This window comes from Phytophthora sojae (assembly GCF_000149755.1).
Source record: "Phytophthora sojae unplaced genomic scaffold PHYSOscaffold_3, whole genome shotgun sequence".
NCBI classification, from domain to species: Eukaryota; Oomycota; class Peronosporomycetes; order Peronosporales; family Peronosporaceae; genus Phytophthora; species Phytophthora sojae.
Genome location: NW_009258117.1, coordinates 6364974 through 6385018, shown reverse-complemented (window position 1 = coordinate 6385018; position 20045 = coordinate 6364974). Strand labels below are relative to the sequence as shown.

The 20045-nt window shown below is 55.9% G+C and overlaps 6 protein-coding genes across 6 annotated transcripts; 3 read left to right on the top strand and 3 right to left on the bottom strand.

Annotated features, from left to right (window-relative positions):
• Positions 1 to 2684: 2684 nt before the first annotated feature.
• On the bottom strand, positions 2685 to 2933 carry PHYSODRAFT_489003 (hypothetical protein; the record flags this gene model as incomplete). Its single annotated transcript, XM_009525714.1, has 1 exon — positions 2685 to 2933. A coding segment is annotated over one exon (249 nt), but the record flags the coding sequence as incomplete, so codon positions are not given.
• A 10531-nt stretch (positions 2934 to 13464) lies between these two features.
• PHYSODRAFT_491983 (hypothetical protein) lies at positions 13465 to 14200 on the top strand (the record flags this gene model as incomplete). Its single annotated transcript, XM_009525713.1, has 2 exons — positions 13465 to 13743; positions 13826 to 14200. The coding sequence occupies 2 exons, from the start codon at positions 13465 to 13467 to the stop codon at positions 14198 to 14200; spliced, it is 654 nt and encodes a 217-aa protein (XP_009524008.1).
• Positions 14201 to 14444: 244 nt separating this feature from the next.
• Positions 14445 to 15366, top strand: PHYSODRAFT_329275 (hypothetical protein; the record flags this gene model as incomplete). The annotated part of the gene is made up of 3 exons (XM_009525712.1): positions 14445 to 14649; positions 14738 to 15217; positions 15296 to 15366. 3 exons carry the CDS (start codon positions 14445 to 14447, stop codon positions 15364 to 15366), a joined length of 756 nt encoding a protein of 251 aa, XP_009524007.1.
• Positions 15367 to 15472: 106 nt separating this feature from the next.
• On the bottom strand, positions 15473 to 17836 carry PHYSODRAFT_350726 (hypothetical protein; the record flags this gene model as incomplete). The annotated part of the gene is made up of 2 exons (XM_009525711.1): positions 15473 to 17605; positions 17816 to 17836. 2 exons carry the CDS (start codon positions 17834 to 17836, stop codon positions 15563 to 15565), a joined length of 2064 nt encoding a protein of 687 aa, XP_009524006.1. The 3' UTR covers positions 15473 to 15562.
• A 570-nt stretch (positions 17837 to 18406) lies between these two features.
• On the bottom strand, positions 18407 to 18715 carry PHYSODRAFT_491687 (hypothetical protein; the record flags this gene model as incomplete). Its single annotated transcript, XM_009525710.1, has 1 exon — positions 18407 to 18715. One exon carries the CDS (start codon positions 18713 to 18715, stop codon positions 18407 to 18409), a length of 309 nt encoding a protein of 102 aa, XP_009524005.1.
• Positions 18716 to 18722: 7 nt separating this feature from the next.
• On the top strand, positions 18723 to 20003 carry PHYSODRAFT_491362 (hypothetical protein; the record flags this gene model as incomplete). The annotated part of the gene is made up of 1 exon (XM_009525709.1): positions 18723 to 20003. The coding sequence occupies one exon, from the start codon at positions 18723 to 18725 to the stop codon at positions 20001 to 20003; it is 1281 nt and encodes a 426-aa protein (XP_009524004.1).
• Positions 20004 to 20045: the final 42 nt, after the last annotated feature.

Here is a 20045-nt window from a genome sequence, read left to right as displayed (position 1 = left end):
ATTGGCTTTATGCAGGGCCGCAAGTGCTTCATCAAGATACGGGTATGTCTGATTGGGTCTTTTCAATCAGCGGAATTTATGTCGAGTGGATGAAACGTTACGTGGCCACTATTTGTTGAGCACACACACATATCATACTCTGAGAAAAAGCCTAAAACACTTTTTACTCCAGAAACGCTTTTCACTCCAGAATTTCGTTTACAGGGCAAATTTCCATGGCCAACACCATTCCAATCAAGGCGTCAAATTAACTATCCCCTATTTGGCTTGACCACGTTACTTCGAGCCTTCAATCGTCCAACCTTGAATCTTTCTCTTGAACTCACGATGACACGATCTTAAAACAGTCTCCACCTTCTTGATCTCGGCCCGGATGGTGATGTAGTGCTCCGTTATAGCGAAAGCCGACGGCAAGCGAGCTACGTTTGCAGCGGGCTGCCGTAACTTTCAGCGTCAGACGAAGCGTAACCGACTCGCAGAGTCTTAGCTTAAGATAGCCCGTTCTAATATCAGAACGTACGAGTCCGTACTCCCTTCGGACTCCAAGAGTTAATCGTAGACTCTTCAGTGTAAAACTCACACTGCATGTATTTCTATTTATCGCGGCCAAGCCGCGTGTCTTGTTCATTTTCTAGCATAGTGAACCCTAGTCATATGCCCAATTAGTGGCTCTGATTCCATGTACCGATTTGCCTACTGATTTAGGTTAGACAGTGTGTACCCACTTCATAACCTTCGGGTCACTCTCGTGTAACCCCGTTACAACGTTGCACTTCACAGGTCGGAGATCCGTGTGCTTTACCAACCCCGCGTAGTTGTGTGACAAAGTCACAGCTGGAGCATGGGTGCGTCCACTCCTTCGAAGGATTTTCTCCCCGTCCGCGTAGAACATGTTGACCGCCAGGTTAAAACATGTGGGTGGCACATTCTGCAGGTGCTTATGTCGCGATCAGCTTGCTTGTCGCGCAGTTTTCTGTAACACAATTTCAAAGTCTAGATAACAAATATCGTACCATTAGGACATACTTGTTTCGGTCAGAGCAGAAATACTTTTTTATTTCGAAAGCTGATATTCGTTGGTTAGATGTAGATGTACAACGCGCACGTGAACTTTCAATCTTTTCTCCACAACTACTGTGAGATGGGAGCTGAGGTTTTGCCGTAAGTTTGATGATTATAATAATAGCTCAGAGAGAACTCGCGGTTTTAGCGAGCAAGTACAGACGCAGAATAAAAAATTGGAAGAAGTAGACTGGCATTACAAGCATGTGAGCATGCATCTGTAACGCAAGTATTGAAGGTCTCATATGGTACACTTACCGGGTGAACTTAAGCCCCAGACATCTTCCAACATGGTCAGGACAAAAACACCACAGTTGTAACTATCAGTTTCAAGACCAATATCTGACTCGTACGAGCGGATATGGTATCTTCGCTTCGACTCCGGTGGTGGTGGGAGATATGGCAGGACGTCCTTCGTAAGGTCTCGAATCACCTTCATGCAGCTTGAACCCGTACGGTCAGCACGGTTGCTTCCTGGAGCTTGATCGCAATGCCACACAAGTGATTTCCGTCGCAATTGACAGTAAGGAGGATGATTTCCGTGGACAGCCCGTAGAAAAAGGTTTTCATGTGCGTCGTCTCGTAGTAGATATTCCCCGGCCACCACAGCGCTCACTCATACGTTGTTATGAAAAAGAGCAGCATGTCTTTTTCTACGTAAAATGCACAGGTGTAGGTGAAAAATTTCACCATATATATTTAATATGCACAAAGAACGAGTAGGAATTGCAGAGAATGGTGGATTAGACTGATTAGTTGATTGCTTACAGATTGCTAACAGGAACCGCTCTCCCCATCATGCGTATGAGACAGTGCTACCCCTAATATACCCTGGGTACTCCGATCAGATCAGACAGGATATGATACATGATTGTACATAGCGGCACGAAATGCAAGATGAATCTCGTCCGATATACCAGGGTATGTTAAAGAAGAGGTAAGCTGGAAAGAATGAACACCGTAGACACTATATTTTGCTCTCTAAGGGTTGTATTGCGCATCTAAGTACTAATATGCACCCCTCAGAGAGAATGCAGCCAGGTGAGGTGGCCCAATCCAATAAAACCGAGCAGGACATCCGCTATAATAATGCTAAGACGCCATTAGCCCGCGGTTGGGAAGTCGTGTCACTTGATTGCTAGCTAGGTACAGCAGGTTTCTTGTTTTCAAGGCATGCATAGCCTGGCATTTTGGGATGTGATCATAGGATTCTTCTAGCATAAACCTGCGCTTTATTTGATTTTTGTTCGGCCCCAACAAAAAGGACACACAAAGCTGTAGTATATACACCCTGTTGATTTGTAGCTACCCATACGAGGGCGTCTTAGACACCATGGTTGTCTGTCTGAGTCAACCAGTTTCCCGCTGGTTATAGACATGTGCCGTACTGATGGGAAGACAATATTTAGATCAAGTACGCATATTTTTAAAATATGGTGTACAGCTTTAACATGGTCTATATGGATCAAAGTCATGACCCGGAAAACCCCGTGAGTGCGGGGGTGGGGGGGTTAGCATACACAGCATCAGTGCGCTGGTCTACCAACTTTCTTAGCAGCAGATTAACGGTAGTATCGCTAATCAAACCCTTGCCGGGAAGGTCGAGGTGCTCCATCTAAAAATTAAAAAGAAGGGGTTGGCAACAAGTTAAAACTCACTAATAAATATGACAACGTACCTGTGGTGAGAAAATATGCCTCCAGCCACCTCTCGAGCCTTGGATCGCGGGCTATTTTTAACCTTGGCTGAGCCCGTGCTGCGATGTTGATACTTGAGATCCATGAAAGTGTGTCCGTCAATGTGTCCAAGGCTTCACCAGCTCCATGCCACCTCTTCATCGCGACAAGGGAAGTCGCCGCAATGGTTCCAACGTCCCCATTTCCAGCGCTACATTTCGCTCCCCCAAATTTGTCCTTCGCCTCTGTAGAAAAGAAACCTTAGCCTCACAGAGACGGATGACAGGCCATAGCAGAATTGCGGTGATGTGGACTGGCGCTTAACAGCTCCACTCGGAAAACGATCCATCACATACGCCTTAACCTTTGGTTAAGTCGGGACGCCCCCGAAAACCGCCGCGAACCTCTTTCATAGCTACGCCGACCGCGCCCGATAACTCATTTACTAATTCATCTTCAGCTTTTTCGTCTTCCTCCTCCTCCACGGCCGACAGGTCGTCGCCCTCCACAACTGACCAGACCTTTACCCCCACCGCTGATTTACTGTGACGGGGCACACAGCACTTCTTAACAGAGGAAGCAGGAGTATACAAACTCCAAGTGAACAGCCGTTCACGTGTCTCTGGTCTGAAGGGGACGACTTGACTTGAAAAGCGGTAGATCTAAGACTGAATGTATTTATAGGTTGGTACAGATTTGGCCTGCATACAAATGCTAAGTTCCCTATAGTTTGTGTCATACAAAATGTATCTGTTGGCTCTGAGTCACTATCCAGGGGAGTGACCGATGTAGCCATCCCGGAATAGTGACAGGGTCACTATTCCATGTAACCCCGTTACATCCTCCCCCACTTAGATTCGATCTTATCGACCAATCAGAGCGAGGTTACGCCGGCGACTCACATTTCACTCGCAAAGTCGAAATCCATCGACAACGGCGCGAGCTCTGGCGCCTCGGCTCCCGGGCCTCACAGAGCAACTGGCGCATCGCCGAGCAAGCCGCAGGGTCTCCACGTTGACCGGAAGCATGCCTCCAAAGCGCAGTGCGCGCAGTGCGAAAGCACCTCCGAAACCGCGGGCCGTAGGGCCGAAGACCAGGGCGGCCAAGGCCAAGGACGAGTCGTCCGCGCTGATGGAGGCCACGAAGGCGGCCGATGAGGTGGTGCGCTCTCGTAGCAGCACGCCGGAGAGTGGCCGTCAGGCCGGGGCTCGGAGCAAGTCTCCTGACGCCGCGCAAGACAAGGAGGAGAGTCCTCGGGGTCATAAAAGCCCGGCTCGCGACTGGGAAGCCGCCGTCTTTGACTGCACGATGGTCCTGTACTCCGGTGAGAGTTCACCCGACGACGAGAACGTCTCGGAGGGCAGCACGCACGCTGCTGAAGGCACGGAGCTGGCGGCAGGCGGCATGACCAACGCCTCGGCCGACGCAAAGTCCTCGTCAGAGAAGGAGGCGGAGGACGCCGAGTCCGGCTCAGGCGACAGCAAGCAGTCGCACGACGAAGTCACCATGGCCGACGCTGGGGTCGTGGCCGAGAAGTCGCCGAGCGACGCGGGCTCCAAGCCCAAGGAGGTGCTGGCATCCAAGCATCTGACGCTGGCACAAGGTCGTGAGCGTGCCCAAGCGTCGAAAGCGGCTGCCGCTGCGAAGGCCGCCGAGGCCAAGGCGAAGAAGCGTTCAGCTTCCAGGTCGCCTCGCGGGTCCAGCTCCAAGCTGTTCATCGACTCGGAGTCTGAGGACGAGGAGGGTGCCGTCCACGAGCCCAAGGAGCTCTCCAACAACCTCGACGAGCAGCAGCAGCAATACCACGCTGCTAGCTCGGGTGCGTATGCCAGGCAGCCGACTGCCACGACTGCCATCGAGTCTTCTTCAGGCGGGGATGCCACGTACCCGCAGGGCTACTTCCCGCCCGAGCCTGGCACTGGTGCGCCAGCGCTGTTGGAGAAGCTCTCGGCTCCTCGTGGCCTTATCGGCGGGTACACCTCGAGGGGTTCCTAGGAGCGTGCTCTTGTTGAGAAATAGCCACTCGTTCTTGGTGACGTTGAAGTCGCCCGGAGTGTGCTACTAGCACCACACAAGCTCACACTGAAGGAGTTCACCACGCTTCGCAAGAAGCCGGAGGACAAGGGTGGACTCCATCCTGTGTGGGGTTTCCACTGGGTCAAGCCGAATGACAACATGACCTGGAGCGAGGTGGAAGACCTCTTCTGGCGCTACGTCCAGCGCAAAGGGTATTCCGACCAAGATTTCAAAGAACTCCGTGAGGATCGCACTCTGTCCGCAATCCTGGACGTGCGTGAGCTCCGCATCGAGTTCGCTCTACTCGTGAGCAAGCGCAAGCTCCACTCGAAGATGGACGAGCTGAAGCAAGAGGCGAGAGCCAAAGCTCGTGAAGAGCGTGGACGTGGTGCGACTACGTCTGCTACCGCGTCCCGGGTACCGGCCAAGAAGCCAAGGACTACTTACGAAGCTGCCGCTGCTTCTCGTCCCATATCGCAACAGCCTTCGGGCAGTCTGTCTGGGGCTGCTCAACGGGCTCCCACGAGTTATCCGACTCAGGGTAACCCCTCCACTTCACGAGCAGCTGGCGCTTGCCATGGAGCCGCCGCTCCCGGGCGACTCGTTCCACGTGGTAGTGGATCTGCCCATTACGATCAAGGAGGGCCGGCGGTGGCCTCGCACGGCCATGGCTACGAGCCTGAGGCGACGCAGCCGTATGCTGGGGCCCCGAGTCAGGTGGTGGCCCTGCAGCAAGAGGAGATTCGTCTTCTCCGGGACCGTGTGTACGTCCTCGAGATCGCGCTTGGCGTCGGCCTTGGTGGCGAGGCTGCCGCTCGTGCTGGTCAGCCTGGTGCCGTGGAGCGGCTCCGTGAGGACGTTGCCTCGCTCTATCAAGAAACTCGCAGTCTCCATGGCCGTGTGGATCGTCGAGCCGACCTGTCGTCTTACGACTCGCTGCGAAACCAGCTCGCTGGCCTTCGGGCCGAGCTTCATGGCCACGCGCCGTATCCGGAGCAGCAGCAGCCCCACTCGTATCAGGCCCAGTTTGGCCAGGGCTCGTACGGGGCCCCTGCGTATGCTGCTCCGATGTACGCCGCACCGTCTTACGACCAGCGCGCGTATCAGGCACCTTACCGCGACCCGACGCCGCGCTTCGAGGAGCTGCGCTCTTCTCCACCGGGCCACCCACCGCTTCCTGCGGGGCAGCCAGAGCCAGAGGGCCATGGTACCTCTTAAGACGACCCACGTAAAACGTCGGGTGAGTCGTCATCGACTTGGGCAAGTCTATGGTGTACGCCGCGCCATGCCGGCTGAGGACCGTGAAGGGTCCAATGAAGCGGTGCTTCAGCTTGTTGCTCTCGACCGAGCTAACAGTGTTTAGCGGTAGGTTTCTAGTATCTAGGAGAACTAAATCCCCAACCTTAAACACGTTCATGTTTCCTCTTCCATTTCGGTCAGAGTACTCCTTCTGTTTATCTTGGGCTTGCGCCATGGTGTCTCGCACCCTGCTGATTATGTTCAGCCTGTCTTCGGCAAACGAGGACAGTTGCTTCCGGAAGGTGGCTGGACTCACGTCCGAGACTTGGGAGGAAAAGGTTTTCCGAGCCTCTCCCCCACTTAGGACCGAAGCCCCGGTACTGCCTCGTAATGTGAGCGGCACCTGAGGGTGGCGCAACCCGTTCAGGTAAAAGGGCGTAAAGCCCGTCGATGCATGTGCCGCATTGTTGAGTGCGAACTCAACCATGGGCAAGCGATTAGCCCAAGAGCGGGGCATCTCCGCGCAGATATGTCTTCGAGCACGCGATTGACGTGCTCCGTCTGGCCATCCGTCTGCGGGTGGTCCGCCGTCGACATCGACAGTCGTGTGCCGAGAAGGCAAAACAGCGTCTGCCAGAACGTAGCGGTGAACCCCGGGTCTCGATCAGAGACAATGGTCTCGGGCAGACCGTGGTGTCGGAAGACACAGTCCATGAACAGGCGAGCGACCTCGTCGCCAGTGACGGTGTCACGAACTGGAGCAAAGTGGACCATCTTGCTCAGACGGCACACGAAGGCAACAACACCAGTGTTGCCACGGTCATCGGCCGGAAGTCCGAAGACAAAGTCGAGACTCATCGACTTCCAGCAGTCCGTTGGGACCGGCAGGCTCTGCAATGGTGCCGAGGCGTGACCGGCAGGCTTCACGCGCTGGCACGTCTCGCACGTACGGACGTAGGTGGCGACCCACTTGTACATATGACGCCACCAAAACATCTGCGAGACAGACGCGTACGTCTTCTCACGGCCAAGATGGCCACTGGATGGAGCGCCGTGCGCCTCCATCAGGATGTCGTACTTGAGATCCTCGTCGTTGGGCACGACAATACGGGGAGGATCCTCGGGCTCGACCCTATAGTGGAGCAAACCGTCAGCCCACTCATAGCGGTGCAGCCTTGCACGTTGTCGGGGCGTGAGCCACTCGGCCTTGGCTTCCGAGCCAGCGGCCAAGAACCGCACAAGAGGTCCGAGACTGGCATCGTCTCGGTACCCCAGCCTGATGCGATCATACAGATCCGTCGTGACCCGACTAATATGAGCAAGCTCGTAGTCGGGTCGGCGCGACAGCGCGTCGGCAAGCACGTTCAACTTGCCCGGCTTGTACTCGACACGGAAGTTGTATTCCGCGAAGAATGACAGCCAACGCGCCATCCGCTGTGAGAGATGCGGCGTGTTGACGGCAGTCCGCAAGGACGCGTGGTCTATATAAACGACAAAGGGCGTCGAGCCCAGGAGGTGCACTCGGAACTTGACAAGAGCGTACTTCATGGCAAGTAGTTCCTTGTCGTGGACTGGATAGTTCCGATCGGCTGCCTTGAGCTGCCGGGACTGGAACGAGATGACCCGTTCGCGGCCTTCATCGTCGGCCTGCAATAGCGCACAGCCAATTGCGTAGTCAGACGCATCACAGACTACGCTGAACGGCTTCGTCTCGTCCGGCAATCCCAGGACTGGCGCGCGCTGTAAGCTTACTTTGATGTCGTTAAAAGCATCTTGATGGCGACGCTCCCAGCGCCAGTCGACATCCTTCTTCAGGAGATCCGACAAGGGCCGTGCCAGCTCGGCGTAGCCTGCACTATACTTGTGCAGGTAGATGGCGAGGCCCAACCACTGTCGTAGGTCCTTCTGCGACCGAGGTGGCGGCCAAGCCGCGATGGTTTTCACCTTCTCCGGGTCCGCCCGGACCCCGGCGCTGCTGACGAAGCAGCCCAGGACCTTGTTCTCCTCAGCTGCGAACACACACTTGTCGATGTTGGCGTACAGCTTGTTCACCCGCATGACTTCGAACACACGTCGAAGGTGCTTGAGATGCACCTCCATGGCCGTCTGGCCTGCCTCGGCACGGCTGTGGACGAAGATGTCGTCAAAGTACGTCTGTGTGAACGCACGCAAAGGTCGGAACAGTTGTGTGAACAGGCGATTGAACGTTGACGGGGCGTTAGAAAGCCCCTGAGGCATGACCAGCCACTCCCAGAGCATATGCTCACAGCCGTGAGTGGGATGTCGCTCTCGCGCATCAGGATCTGGTAGTATCCGTCCACCAGGTCCAGCGCGCTATACAGCGTGCAGCCGGCCATGTTGTTGAGCAACATGTCCTTGCGCGGGATCGGTGTCTGCGCAGGCACTGTCGCGCTGTTCAGCTTGTTATAAGCATGAACCAGACGCCACTTTCCGTTCGGTTTGCGAACACAGAAGGTAGGCGTCGAGTGCGGGGACTTCGACTCCCGCACCATGCCTGCCTTCGCCTTGGCGGCAAAGAAGGCATCAATGACTTCACACTGCTCCTGGGGAAGAGGCCATTGCCTCGTGACACAGTACTTCGTGCCCGGCACGAGATCGATCTCGTGCCTGATTCCCCTGTCCGGAGGGAGATTGGATGGTGGATCCTTGGACACCACGTCCTCGAACTCCTTCACCAAGGGGTACACCGGGTCCCGGGGGTTCTTAAGAATCTCAGAGCCCATGCGCGACGCGCGCTGTCTCTGGAACTCCTCCAGGACTTCCTGGTCATGACCGAGGACGAGTTCAACTCGGCCGACGTGGACTCCGGTCGGAGGAGAACCAACTCGGCGATCTCCCCGGCCTTTAGCTCGGCCAAGAAGTCCTCCATGGCGAGCTCCTCAAGGTTCAGCAACTCTGAAACCTCGGGCAGAGCTGTAAGCTCGACAGCTCCTGTCTTGACCCGACGACCGGTCACGCCGTCGAAGATGTGATAACACTCTTCGTCGGCTGGAGACTTGGCTGGAGGCTCGGAGTCGCTGGCGACTGGCGTCGTCGGCCACACGACTAGGCCCGGCTTACGACGTGACCCTCGGGTGTCTTCGTCTCGTGGCGCCGCCTTGACGGCACCACCGATCTTCTCGATCTCGTGCGGAACTACGTTACCCGCCTTGTTCTTGAGCGGAACTTGGTTACCCGCCTTGCTGGGTGGAACTATGTTACCCACCTCGCCGTGTGGAACTTGGTTACCCACACCAGGAGCGCTTCCAGCGACTCCCGCATCAGTTATGGTCTGAGTGACCTCCTGTGGAACTATGTTACCCACATCGGAAGCTCCTGCAGTGCCTTCCTCATCAGTTACGGTCTGAGTGACCTCGCGTGGAACTTGGTTACCCACGCCAACGCCAGCGGCGCCTTCTCCAGCAGCCCTTGCTGTCTGCGGTACTTCGTTACCCGCGTGTGGACCTACGTTACCCACCTGGTAGGTGCTGTCCGGCACCTCCACTCTCAGGCCTTGTCCGGCCCGGTCGGAGTCGTCGTCAGTCTCGACGGGCCCCAAGAACTCATTAGACGCTGCTGCGCCCTGGCGGCCCTCGCGGGCGCCCCCGCTGCTGCCAGAGGTGGGAACATGACTCACCAAAGCTCTGTCAGAGCGTGGGAGACGGCTGGCCCCGATGGCCTTGCCGCGCCAGTCGATCCAAGGCTCGTGTTTCTCCAGCCACGGCATACCAAGGATCAAGTCGTACTTGTCCATGTCTAGGACCAAGAACGGCTCCGTGCTGTCGAAGTCCTCGAACTTGACAGTGAGGTCCATGTGGACCCGAGGTACTTCTACCACCGTACCGTCGGCCAGTCTTACCGAGACCAGCCCGTTGCCTTTGCTGCCTCGTAGCGCATCGGCGTACTTGTCGCGATTGCGTGCGACAGTCTGGCGGCGCGCAAAGTTCTTGGACGCCCCAGAGTCGATCAAGATTCTCAAGGGATGATCGTATCCCGGTACACTCGCGTGCACCACAAGCAGCCCACCGCTGCCCTTCTCCGCTTCGAGAGTACAGAGACTCTCAGGGGCTACGTCCCCATGGCGTGCGCCACCCGCACGCCCCTCATGAAGACCTAGTGTTTCCCCAGTAGGGCGCCCCGCCCCTACTGATGTCCGGCGTTCCCCCTGGTTCCTGGGGCGCGGCTTCTGCCAGCGACCCCTAGAGCCAAAGGACTTCGAAGAGAACCTCTTCTTCAGTCCTCCCGCGGGACAAGCACGTTTCATGTGCCCAAGCTTGCCACAGCCGTAGCAGCGAATGCCGCTCTGCTCGTCCATGCCCAGATCCATGGGAACCGGCCCGTTGATCGCTCCATTGCCGGAGTTACCATTAGGCGCATCGCCAGAGGCAGGGTTGCTCTGCCATACCGTGGCGGGGGTACGAGCCTGCTTGTGGCTGTACTCCTCCTGGAGGGCGATCTGAATCGCCTCCTCCATAGTGTTTGCTTGCACACGGAACAGTTGCGTGCGGGCAGGACCGACACGCAGACCGTCCATGAACACGGTCACCTTGATGTGTTCAGGCAGGGGGTTCCCCACCAAAGAGGCAGTGAGCACTCGCATCTCCTGGATGTACTCATGCAGCTCGCGCCTTCCTTGTTTGCAGGCGAGGAAGCGCGAACGCTGGCGGTACTCGTAGTTCGCCGGAAGAAACGCGGCCCGCAGCTGCTCGCACAGCTGGGACCATGATGCGAAGCATCCAGGCGTCGTCGCTTCGCGCGTATACGCCCAACTCTTAGCGCGACCACTAAGGTTAGAGAGCGCAAAGGCGACACGGAGTCGCTCGTCCGAGACGAGAGCCGCGTCCATCGCGAGCTCAACCTCTCGAACCCAGAAGTGAAGGTTTTCTCCTTCCTTCCCTTCGAAGGGGTGAACCTTCAGCCGCAGGGGCTTCGGTTGCACCGGCTTCGGCGCGGCCGCAGTGGCCTGCAGCCCTTGAACGTGGGCGATGAGCCCTCGCTCGTAGGTGTCGAACGCGTTGATACGCTCAACCCGCTCGGCCGGCGTCGCCGCCGCTAAGCTACGCAGGGCATCTGTCCCAAAGATGCCTGTCATCTTACGAACGGACTCGTACTGCCAGTCGTTCAGATGGGGAAACTCCGTACGATCCATCTTGGCTCACTCGATGAGACCACAGAGGATTCAGGTAGTCCAATCTACCCGCGAAGGCGTAGGATTGACAACAAGTGCTACCAAGTGTGACGGGGCACACAGCACTTCTTAACAGAGGAAGCAGGAGTATACAAACTCCAAGTGAACAGCCGTTCACGTGTCCCTGGTCTGAAGGGGACGACTTGACTTGAAAAGCGGTAGATCTAAGACTGAATGTATTTATAGGTTGGTACAGATTTGGCCTGCATACAAATCCTAAGTTTCCTATAGTTTGTGTCATACAAAATGTATCTGTTGGCTCTGAGTCACTATCCAGGGGAGTGACCGATGTAGCCATCCCGGAATAGTGACAGGGTCACTATTCCATGTAACCCCGTTACATTTACCATCAGCCACCGCCACCAATTGGTAGTTCTCCTCCGCGCCGATTGACCCTCCTTCTCCGCCACCGATTGGATGTTCTCTTCCGCAGCCGATTGATTGTTCTCCCCCTCCCCTGACAACGTGACCTCCTCCGTCGCTGATTGGCGGGCCTCCTTGACGCTCGAAGAGGCAGTGTGGATCACCACACCCGAGTCCAACTGGTACCTCCACGGCCAACAGACCCAATAACCTTGCGACCTAAATAAGCCCGCTTAAAGCTACCACTACACATTTCCCGCCTAAGAACACGCTTGTTTCCACTTTGTTGTCCCAACGGTAACAATACATGTAGGCGTCATATGTGCACAGGCCACTAAAACGACTCCTTCGGCTCCGTACTCGTAACTGAAACCCGCATCCGCACTTCCGACGGATTTGGCCGTTTCCTTGGGCGGTCTGTTCCATCTACATGAATGGTGGATCCCTCGTTAACCCCTCTAACCCCGTATTCTGTATCCTACAGAATAAGCATTGTCACATGACATAATATCCAGCAAACTTGTCCTCTCTTTCGAACTTCGCATATGGATGTTTGTATAGCCGGTATTGTGCACATCTTCCTGTTAGATTAGCGATGGGAAGATAAACGGGGTTTATTCCGCGGTAATAGACGGACGAGTATAAACCACCAACAGGTTTGAAAATTCGGGTGGAAGCCTAAAACCGCCGCGTGTCAGCCACTCGTACTTTCCTTCATTCCGAAACTGCGCTGTTCAAGACGTCGCAATGCAAGCTTTGTTGGGGCCCGTCGAGCGCGCCGAAGTGGCCAAGGACCATGGCCGAAGACGATCATGATGAGCGCCATTGTGATCTACAGGTAAGCGAGAGCGTGTACTTTGCTCTGTAACATTGTACTAGTGGTATATTGATTCTACGTTGCGATGTTGATTACCAGACCTGGTGATCCGACCCAGACGACGCTATGAGCTCTCGCGTGTGGCCCGATTGGCAGATCGATTGCGGAGTCAGCGCACAACCTCATCGGTTCCTACGAAGCCGGCTACAGCCGGGATAACCGCTATATTGTAGCTGATGCAGTGGCTACTCAAGAGGCTACAGAAGAAGCGCTCCTCATGGTGTGGCTACACCTTAACCTACAATAGGTTACATATTTATGTTCGCCACGAAACTCGGTCTTGTTGTTACGGTCAATAGACGTTAAGTTCTATGAAAATCATTTTCTTTCAAAAACTGACATTATTCATCACACAAGCAAATATTTGTTTTTCTGAACGCTGGTCGAAGGTGAAAGGTGATGGCATCACTCGCTCCTGCGCAGCTCTTCCGCCTCTAACCTCTGCGTGCTCCTCTTCCCGCTCTTTAGCAGCCTCTTCAGTGCAGTCTCTCGCTGCCGCGCCCACCCGCAGCCAACCAGTTTAGCCAGCCACGCAGCCAGCCATGGAGGATCTCGCGCGTCTGCGTGTGAAGGAGCTCACGGAGATCTGCCGCAACTTCGGTGTGTGTGCCAGCGCCGTATCGGTTTACACAGGTTCAGATCTCACTCGCTCACTCTGTTGCATTGCGTTATTGTGTTGGCCAGGCATCCGCACAAGCGGGCGCAAGGCGGAGCTGGTGGAGCGGATAAAGGCCAACGCCATGTACCAGGCGGACGTGGCCAAGATGGCCAAGCTCGGCATCAGCAACGGACACCACGGGGTCTACAGCGGCGCCAAGAGAGGCTCCACCGACCATGTGAGCGGGCTGTGAAGGATTTAGATGACATCTGGGGGGTGGTTGACTGAATTTTGGTGCGATTTATTGCAGTACGGAGGCAGCAACAAGAAGCAGAAGAACGACCGGGAGGACAACCAGGCCATTGACGCGTTGTTTGCGCGTTTCCAAGGTACCAAAAGCTGCTGTGGATGAAGATATTGAGAGGTTATTAAGCCGATTTTATTTATGTTATTGTATTTTGCAGATCCGGAGGCGGACGAGGCTTCAATTACGGAGGAAGGCATCTTTGCGCTGTGTGAGGCACTGGAAATTGACTCCCAGGACCCCGTGATGTTGGCGCTGAGCTGTGCGATGGAGTCGGAGATGATGGGCGTCTACACGCGCACCGAGTTTCGACGCGGAATGCTCAAGCTGCACTGCCACTCGATCGAGGACCTGCGTGCCGCAATCCCGACATTGCGAAACCAGATGCGTGATCGTGCGCAGTTCGCCACTATTTATTCGGTCAGTGCTCGGTCGAGGAGGTGTATCCATGTGGCATGTGGTGTTTGCTGACTGTTGTTGGCTGTTATCGTGCTGTGTTTAGTTCACGTTTGGCTTCTCGAAAGACCCAACACAAAAGAGTTTGGCACTGGAGCTGGCCGTGGGGCTCTGGGATCTGCTGCTCCCTGGACACTTCCACTGGCGCCGTCACTGGCTGCAGTATGTCCGCAAGAACTCGCGTAGCGTTGTATCGAAAGACTTGTGGCTGCAGGTGCTGGACTTCGGCCACCAGATTAAGCCAGACCTAAGCAACTACGACGAGAACGGAGCGTGGCCAGTGTTGCTAGACGATTTTGCCGCACACATGCAGGAGCTCATTAATGAGAAGGGGCTAGCTGCTGTGCAGAACGAAGAGAAGACCATGGATGTCGACGATGATAAACCTGATGAGGCAGAAAACATGGTCGTGGACGACTGACTAGCTGAATGATGCAGCAACGGAGTGGGAACCTCGCGAATCAACTAGTGATAGGATGATTGAACACATCTTTTGCATTGTAATTGTCTTAGTTAAAACGATTTAAGTCATCATCTACACGAATTAACGCTTCAGTTCGTTGACCTAAGCTCCAGCTTTGCCTGGGCCATCACCTTACAAGAATTAATCGAATTCCATCACTTTTCTCAATTATTTCATTGCTTGAATCAATTCGGCCTCCAGCATGGCATGGATTACATCAGAAGCGATCGCCTTTTTCCTCGGCGTGGCCCCGCACCTCTATTGCGCTGTGGCGTTCGCTCTTGCTCCCTGGTATGCGGCGCTCTACGAGACCCATAACCACGACATGCACAACCTGCTGGCTCCACCAAGCTACATATTCTGCGTCTTCGTTTTCCTCGTTGCAAGCACTGACATCGTGTTCAGGCGTCAGCATATATCACCGAGGCGCGCATTATTCGACTATCCAGGTTTTGGCTTTCCTGTTGTCGCTGCTTACGTTCGTCGCCGATGCAGCTATTCTCCTTCTGTTGCTGTGCTTCATGCTCTCAGGCAGCCGCCGTCTGTACCTGACTCCGGTCGCGCTAGTACTGATGTGCCTGAATGAGCTTTTAGTCGACGGATACGAGCAAAGTTCCCCGTCCCCCGAGAACGCCATCGGTGCGATTAAGTTGGCGCTGGACAAGATATCGCAGCGTCTGTGGTTCGCATGGCTTACTGCAGCAACGGTCTTTTCCGTGCTCGACATGGTACAGTTTTCCCACGGGAAATACTTCAGCTTCGATGTCTACGCGCTTCTGCTGGGGATTTTGATTGCGGTGGCTGTCGCTCTGTGCATTGCAAGTCGAGATCCAGTCGTGGCTTGGGTCGCTACTTGGTTAATTGCGGGTCTTGCAAAGGAGACATTTGAGATGTTGCAGACTGTTGCTGGGGTCCTAGCGCCCACATTCGCTATAGTGCTGTTTATTGACACCATCCAAGGACTTCTTCGTGGAGGTAAGTGCTTCGTTTGCTTTGTCGGAACGGCCCACCGTTGCTAATTTACTTGCTCGTACTGTAGTTTGTGCCGCGCAGTGGTGCCTCAGGTGCAGATGGTGACTACATATCATGATCGGCGCCGAAATGCTGCGTATGGAGCGGTGTGAAAATCGTCGTAGAAGACCGTCATGGAATTTCCAACTAGGGAGGATTGAACGCGTCCAATAACAATTCCACATATCATCCGCGAAACAGAACTACCTGCTCGATCATATGCTTGAAACAATTTGCTTTTTACTATGGATCGTTCCATGTATACCTGCGCATATGCGCAGCTCCGTAATTGTCCTCGTTGAGCTTCGTTTATCTACGCTTGTACAGGGTAAGTAGCGGGACAGCGACGGCAGTGACGGCCAGAGCAAGGTACAGCGGCGCGTTGGCGCGCTTCGAGTCACTACCAACGGGCGTTCGCGGAGCGATAATCACGCGGTGCTTGTGGGCCTTGACGTCGTGCGCGTACTTGACAATGTCGTAGCTCTCGCGCTTCTCGATCGTGCAGTGGCCATCTGAAGACGTGACGCGGTAGCCTCCTGGGTAGTGCACATACGGCACGTAAATCTCCGTGGGCGCCGTCGCCTCCGTGTTCACCGACACGTACTCGAGAATGTACTCGGCCGTGGCCATAGTGAACTCCGACTTGAGGGGAGTGCCGGTAATTCTACGCGGGTGCGGGCGCGCAAAGCCCTTCAGTCCCCGAGCCGGGTCATCACGTCGACGCGTGTGTCCGCCAGCAAGGCGAATCGCCAGTTTCTCCGAGTCTGGGCTGCTAATACTCAAGTCCTCGAGGTTCCACAGGTCGCCAAACTCGTGCGAGTTGTCGGCCGTGTAGTTCCACAGCGTGTACGACAGCAGCTGCGACTCCAAGTTGGAGATGGTGTTGTCCATGGCCTCGATCTGCGCCGAGTAGTCTCCGCTGATGTAGGCGCGCGCGTCGTTCATGTTGTACGGGATGCCCGTCTCGCCGATGAGCGTGGGGGCGTTGCCCATCTTCTTGCGGCCAAAGCTGGCGACATGGGCCAGTTGCTGCTGGTGCAGCTTGCGCAGCGCCTTGTTGCCGAACGCAGGCTTGCCCGTGGTGAAGTCCACCGTGAAGTACGAGCGCCACGTTGTGGTGACGAGCGTGATGGCATCGTACCAGTGCATGGCGTTCACAGCGTTGGGGATGTCCTCGCTGGTGATCTCCGGGAACTCCATGTCTCCGAAATCCACGGGCGGCATCTCCACGAAGATCATCGCGTTGGGGAAGACGCTCTGCAGTCTCTTGGTGAACTTCTTGGCGAACGGCAGGTAGAACTCCTTGCCGAAGTCAACTCCAGCGAAGTAGTCGGGCTTGAGCAGCTGAGGCTGGCCTTCAGCGTCCAAGCTCCACACCCCCGCCTCCTTCCACACACATCCGAAGCCCTCCTTCCAGGCGCGCACGCCCTTGGGGTCCACGGTCTCCATCCTCGACGGCTTGCCACGAATCATCGTCATGATGCCCGCGTTCCACACGTCCACATCCTGAGCGACACCTTCGCCCAGAGCCATGCCCTGGATCCCAGTCGGCGCGTAGCCATTCTGGAAGATGCCAACGGGCTTGGCCAGGTCCTTAACGCCGATAAACCCACTCGAGGGCTCGTTCATCGTGCCGAATCCCACGACGTTCGTCAGCCCCTTCAGCGCGTTGGCCAGCGCCACCATCGAGTCCAAGTAGTGCGACTGCAGGTACTCCTGGATCTGCACGCCGTCCACGTAGCACTTGGGCGCGTACTTCTTGCCGGCCCAGAAGAGCGTGAACATGGTGACGCACGCCAGCTTGCCGTAGTTGGTGGGCCAGATCATCTTGGGGAACTTGGACGCCGGCAGGCCGCACGTCTCGAGGCACAGCGCCGCCTTGGTCGGCTCGAAGTTGCGCGGCTCGAAGCCGATGCACTCCAGCGTCCACATGGGGGCGCCGTCGCCCCCCGTCCAGCGGGACCAGACGTCCTGGTGCGGGTCGATGTACACCTGCATGTTGTACTCGGCCGCCTTCTCCACCACTGCGCGGATGTACTTGAGGTACTCGTGGTCGATCTGGCCGGGGCCGGCGTGCTCGATGGCCTCCCACGTGACGATGAAGCGCAGGAACGTCAGGCCCCAGCGCTGCAGGCGGGACAAGTGCAGGTCCGCCTCCTCCAGGGGGAACGGGCGCCCCACGAACGACACGGAGGCCGCGCCGTCGAAGAAGTCGCTCGTGTCCTGGTCGTCCGTGTGGCCGTAGCCGAACGGCAGCTTGGAGGAGCCGCCCAGGTTCACGCCACGCAGCAGCGCGACGCGCCCGTGCTGGTCCACGAAGTGGCCGTCCTTGATGGACAGGACGTCCTGCTCCTGCGGCGGGGTGGGGGGTTTGGGCATCGCTCGCGAGCTACAGCTTCAGAGCTCGAAGGTCGGGCGGGTATGGATGAATAACATCAAAGCTCCGACTTTACTTGATTTCACTATATAAAGAACCAACCAATGAAATGAATGCTTTTGCAAATATGATGATTTCAGCGAATCAAATCCCTTGAATCACAGTAATTTTAGTCAATCACGGACCTTCCTGATTCCTGGGTACATCACAGCCACAGCTCCGACGTATCGAGTCGGAGGGCCCAACAAAGTTATTGATATCCCCCTACGAAGTGCAAGTCATTCACATATTTCTCGAATAACACCCAAGCTCCGACACCTCCGCCTCCAGATGAGCCTGAAAGACCTCGCCCCGGCCAACACGAAGCGCGCTCGCGAGAGCGCAGCACGTTCCTTCATGAAGTTCCTCGAAGAGGAAGGCGTCCGCTGGGATTACCTGGAAGTCTGTATGCAGCGTGAAAGCGCCCCGCTCGTGCTAGAGGCTGTCGTCGACAAGTTTGGCATGTACCTCGCGTTCAAGGAGGGCCGCAAGGGGCAGCTGTTGGCCCGCCACTCGGTCATGCAGTACTTCCGCTAGGCCAAGAACTGGCTGCTGGAACTGTTCCCTCAGCACCGCGAGGCAGTGGACAAGGTGCTGCTCAAGAAAGGACAGGTTCTTGAGCGCTACTGCATGAAGCGCGAGTCGGGAGCTTTCGTCAACAAGGCTCCAGCATGCACGAAGAAGGCGTTGAAGCAAATGATGATGCATCTCTATTCCACCGCGGTTACAACTGCCGACTACCAAGATGCACCTCTGCTGTGCTTGCTCTGGTTTCTCTTCGGGCGTGCGTCGGACCTCACGCTGCTCCGCAAGGCGAATCTTTCCATCGGCTCAGGTGATGTCTCCTTCGTGCGCTTCATTCGCGTCAAGACCTCTGAAGAGCAAGGACTCTCACTCTTCCCTGACGACGACTTTGCCACCTGCCCGCTCCTCGTAATCGCGCTTGCGTTAGTGACCCAGTCGTCACCGAGAGCATCGCTGCTGAGCCAGCTTCCGGAGCAACACGGGGCTTCACAAACCGCGCTTACGCCAGCCACACCGCTCATCGACTTGATGGATCACCCGGAGACCGTGCTCCTGCGCCAAGCCGAGGCCAAGCGGACCGATGAAGATAAGTCGCCCGAATCGGCGCCCGGTATCCACAGCTACGTCAATCGCGTTCTTGATAGAGTTGTGAAGCCGGCCGGGGTCTCGGAGCGTCTAACGTCTCACTCCTTCCGACGAGGAGGGGCACAGCACGCCAACGGAGCGGGCATGTGCGTGCAGTGGATCTTCGACCGAGGAGCCTGGAACATGACAGCGACAAACAAAGCGTTCGCCTACGTTTTCAACACACCGTCGAAAGACCACAAGGTCGCTCGAGTCTTGAGCAGCCGCGACCCGGACGCCACCGTTCCTCTTCTCTCTCTGGACACATTCGACTCCGACACACAGGCAAGACTTCGCTCGGTTGCCTCGTCGCTCTTCGTCTCTTCGTCTGGGCTGCATACTGCACAGTACAACGTGAATGCACGGGTAGTCGACACACTGATGGCATACCTGTTGCGCCACTATCCGGGGTTGAAGTATCTTGCTCCGGACGGCCTGGCTGTACAGCGCATGGAAGCTTGCGCGAGGGAAAAAGCCTTCTGTGTCAGTGAGCTGCTCGCATGGTCGTCGCACCTGGCCTGTGACACAACCTCAAGCACCAAACCGGAAAGCATCAAGACTACCGACGCTGTAGCTGACATCACCAAGCACCCCATGTTTCTTCATCAAGCTGTCTTGATTGAACAGTTAATTCATGTCAACCAGAAGCTCGACACCCGGTTGACGCTGATGGAAGCGACGATCTACAACAAGAAGAAGCGAGCACAAGAAGATGAAGCGAGTGAGGAAGCTGGCAACAGTGAACCACCGACCAAACGACGACGTACCTCTGGAGCTACCAGCCTGAAAGATGCCTGGTTCTCGTGGTACGCTCAAGACCCACGCATCTGGAGCTCGACCGACGCGGCGACGAAACAGACGAGGTCGAACACCAAGCTGATCGTCGCGTTCTTGAAGATCTTCCTCGCTGAAGGTTTTGAGCTTGACGTGAAGTCCCCGCAGTACCGAGACGATGTATTGAAGCTTGGAGCTGCCGTCGAGAAGGAGCTGCTATCGTTTCTGCAGGGTCATGATATCAAAGCCCGCGGAGCCCAGAACGTTCTCAAGCCCATGCGCAAGCTTTACAGGGCTGGCCATCTCAACGCTTTCGTTCGCCGCTACAATCAGCTTCAAGCTGCTGGTCGCATCGTTGACCCTGCACCTGCTCACACTACCAACCTCCTTGGGGAAATAGTCAGCACGTAATTACGCATGAATTTACCTTTGCATTTCCCGAGCCATTCACTG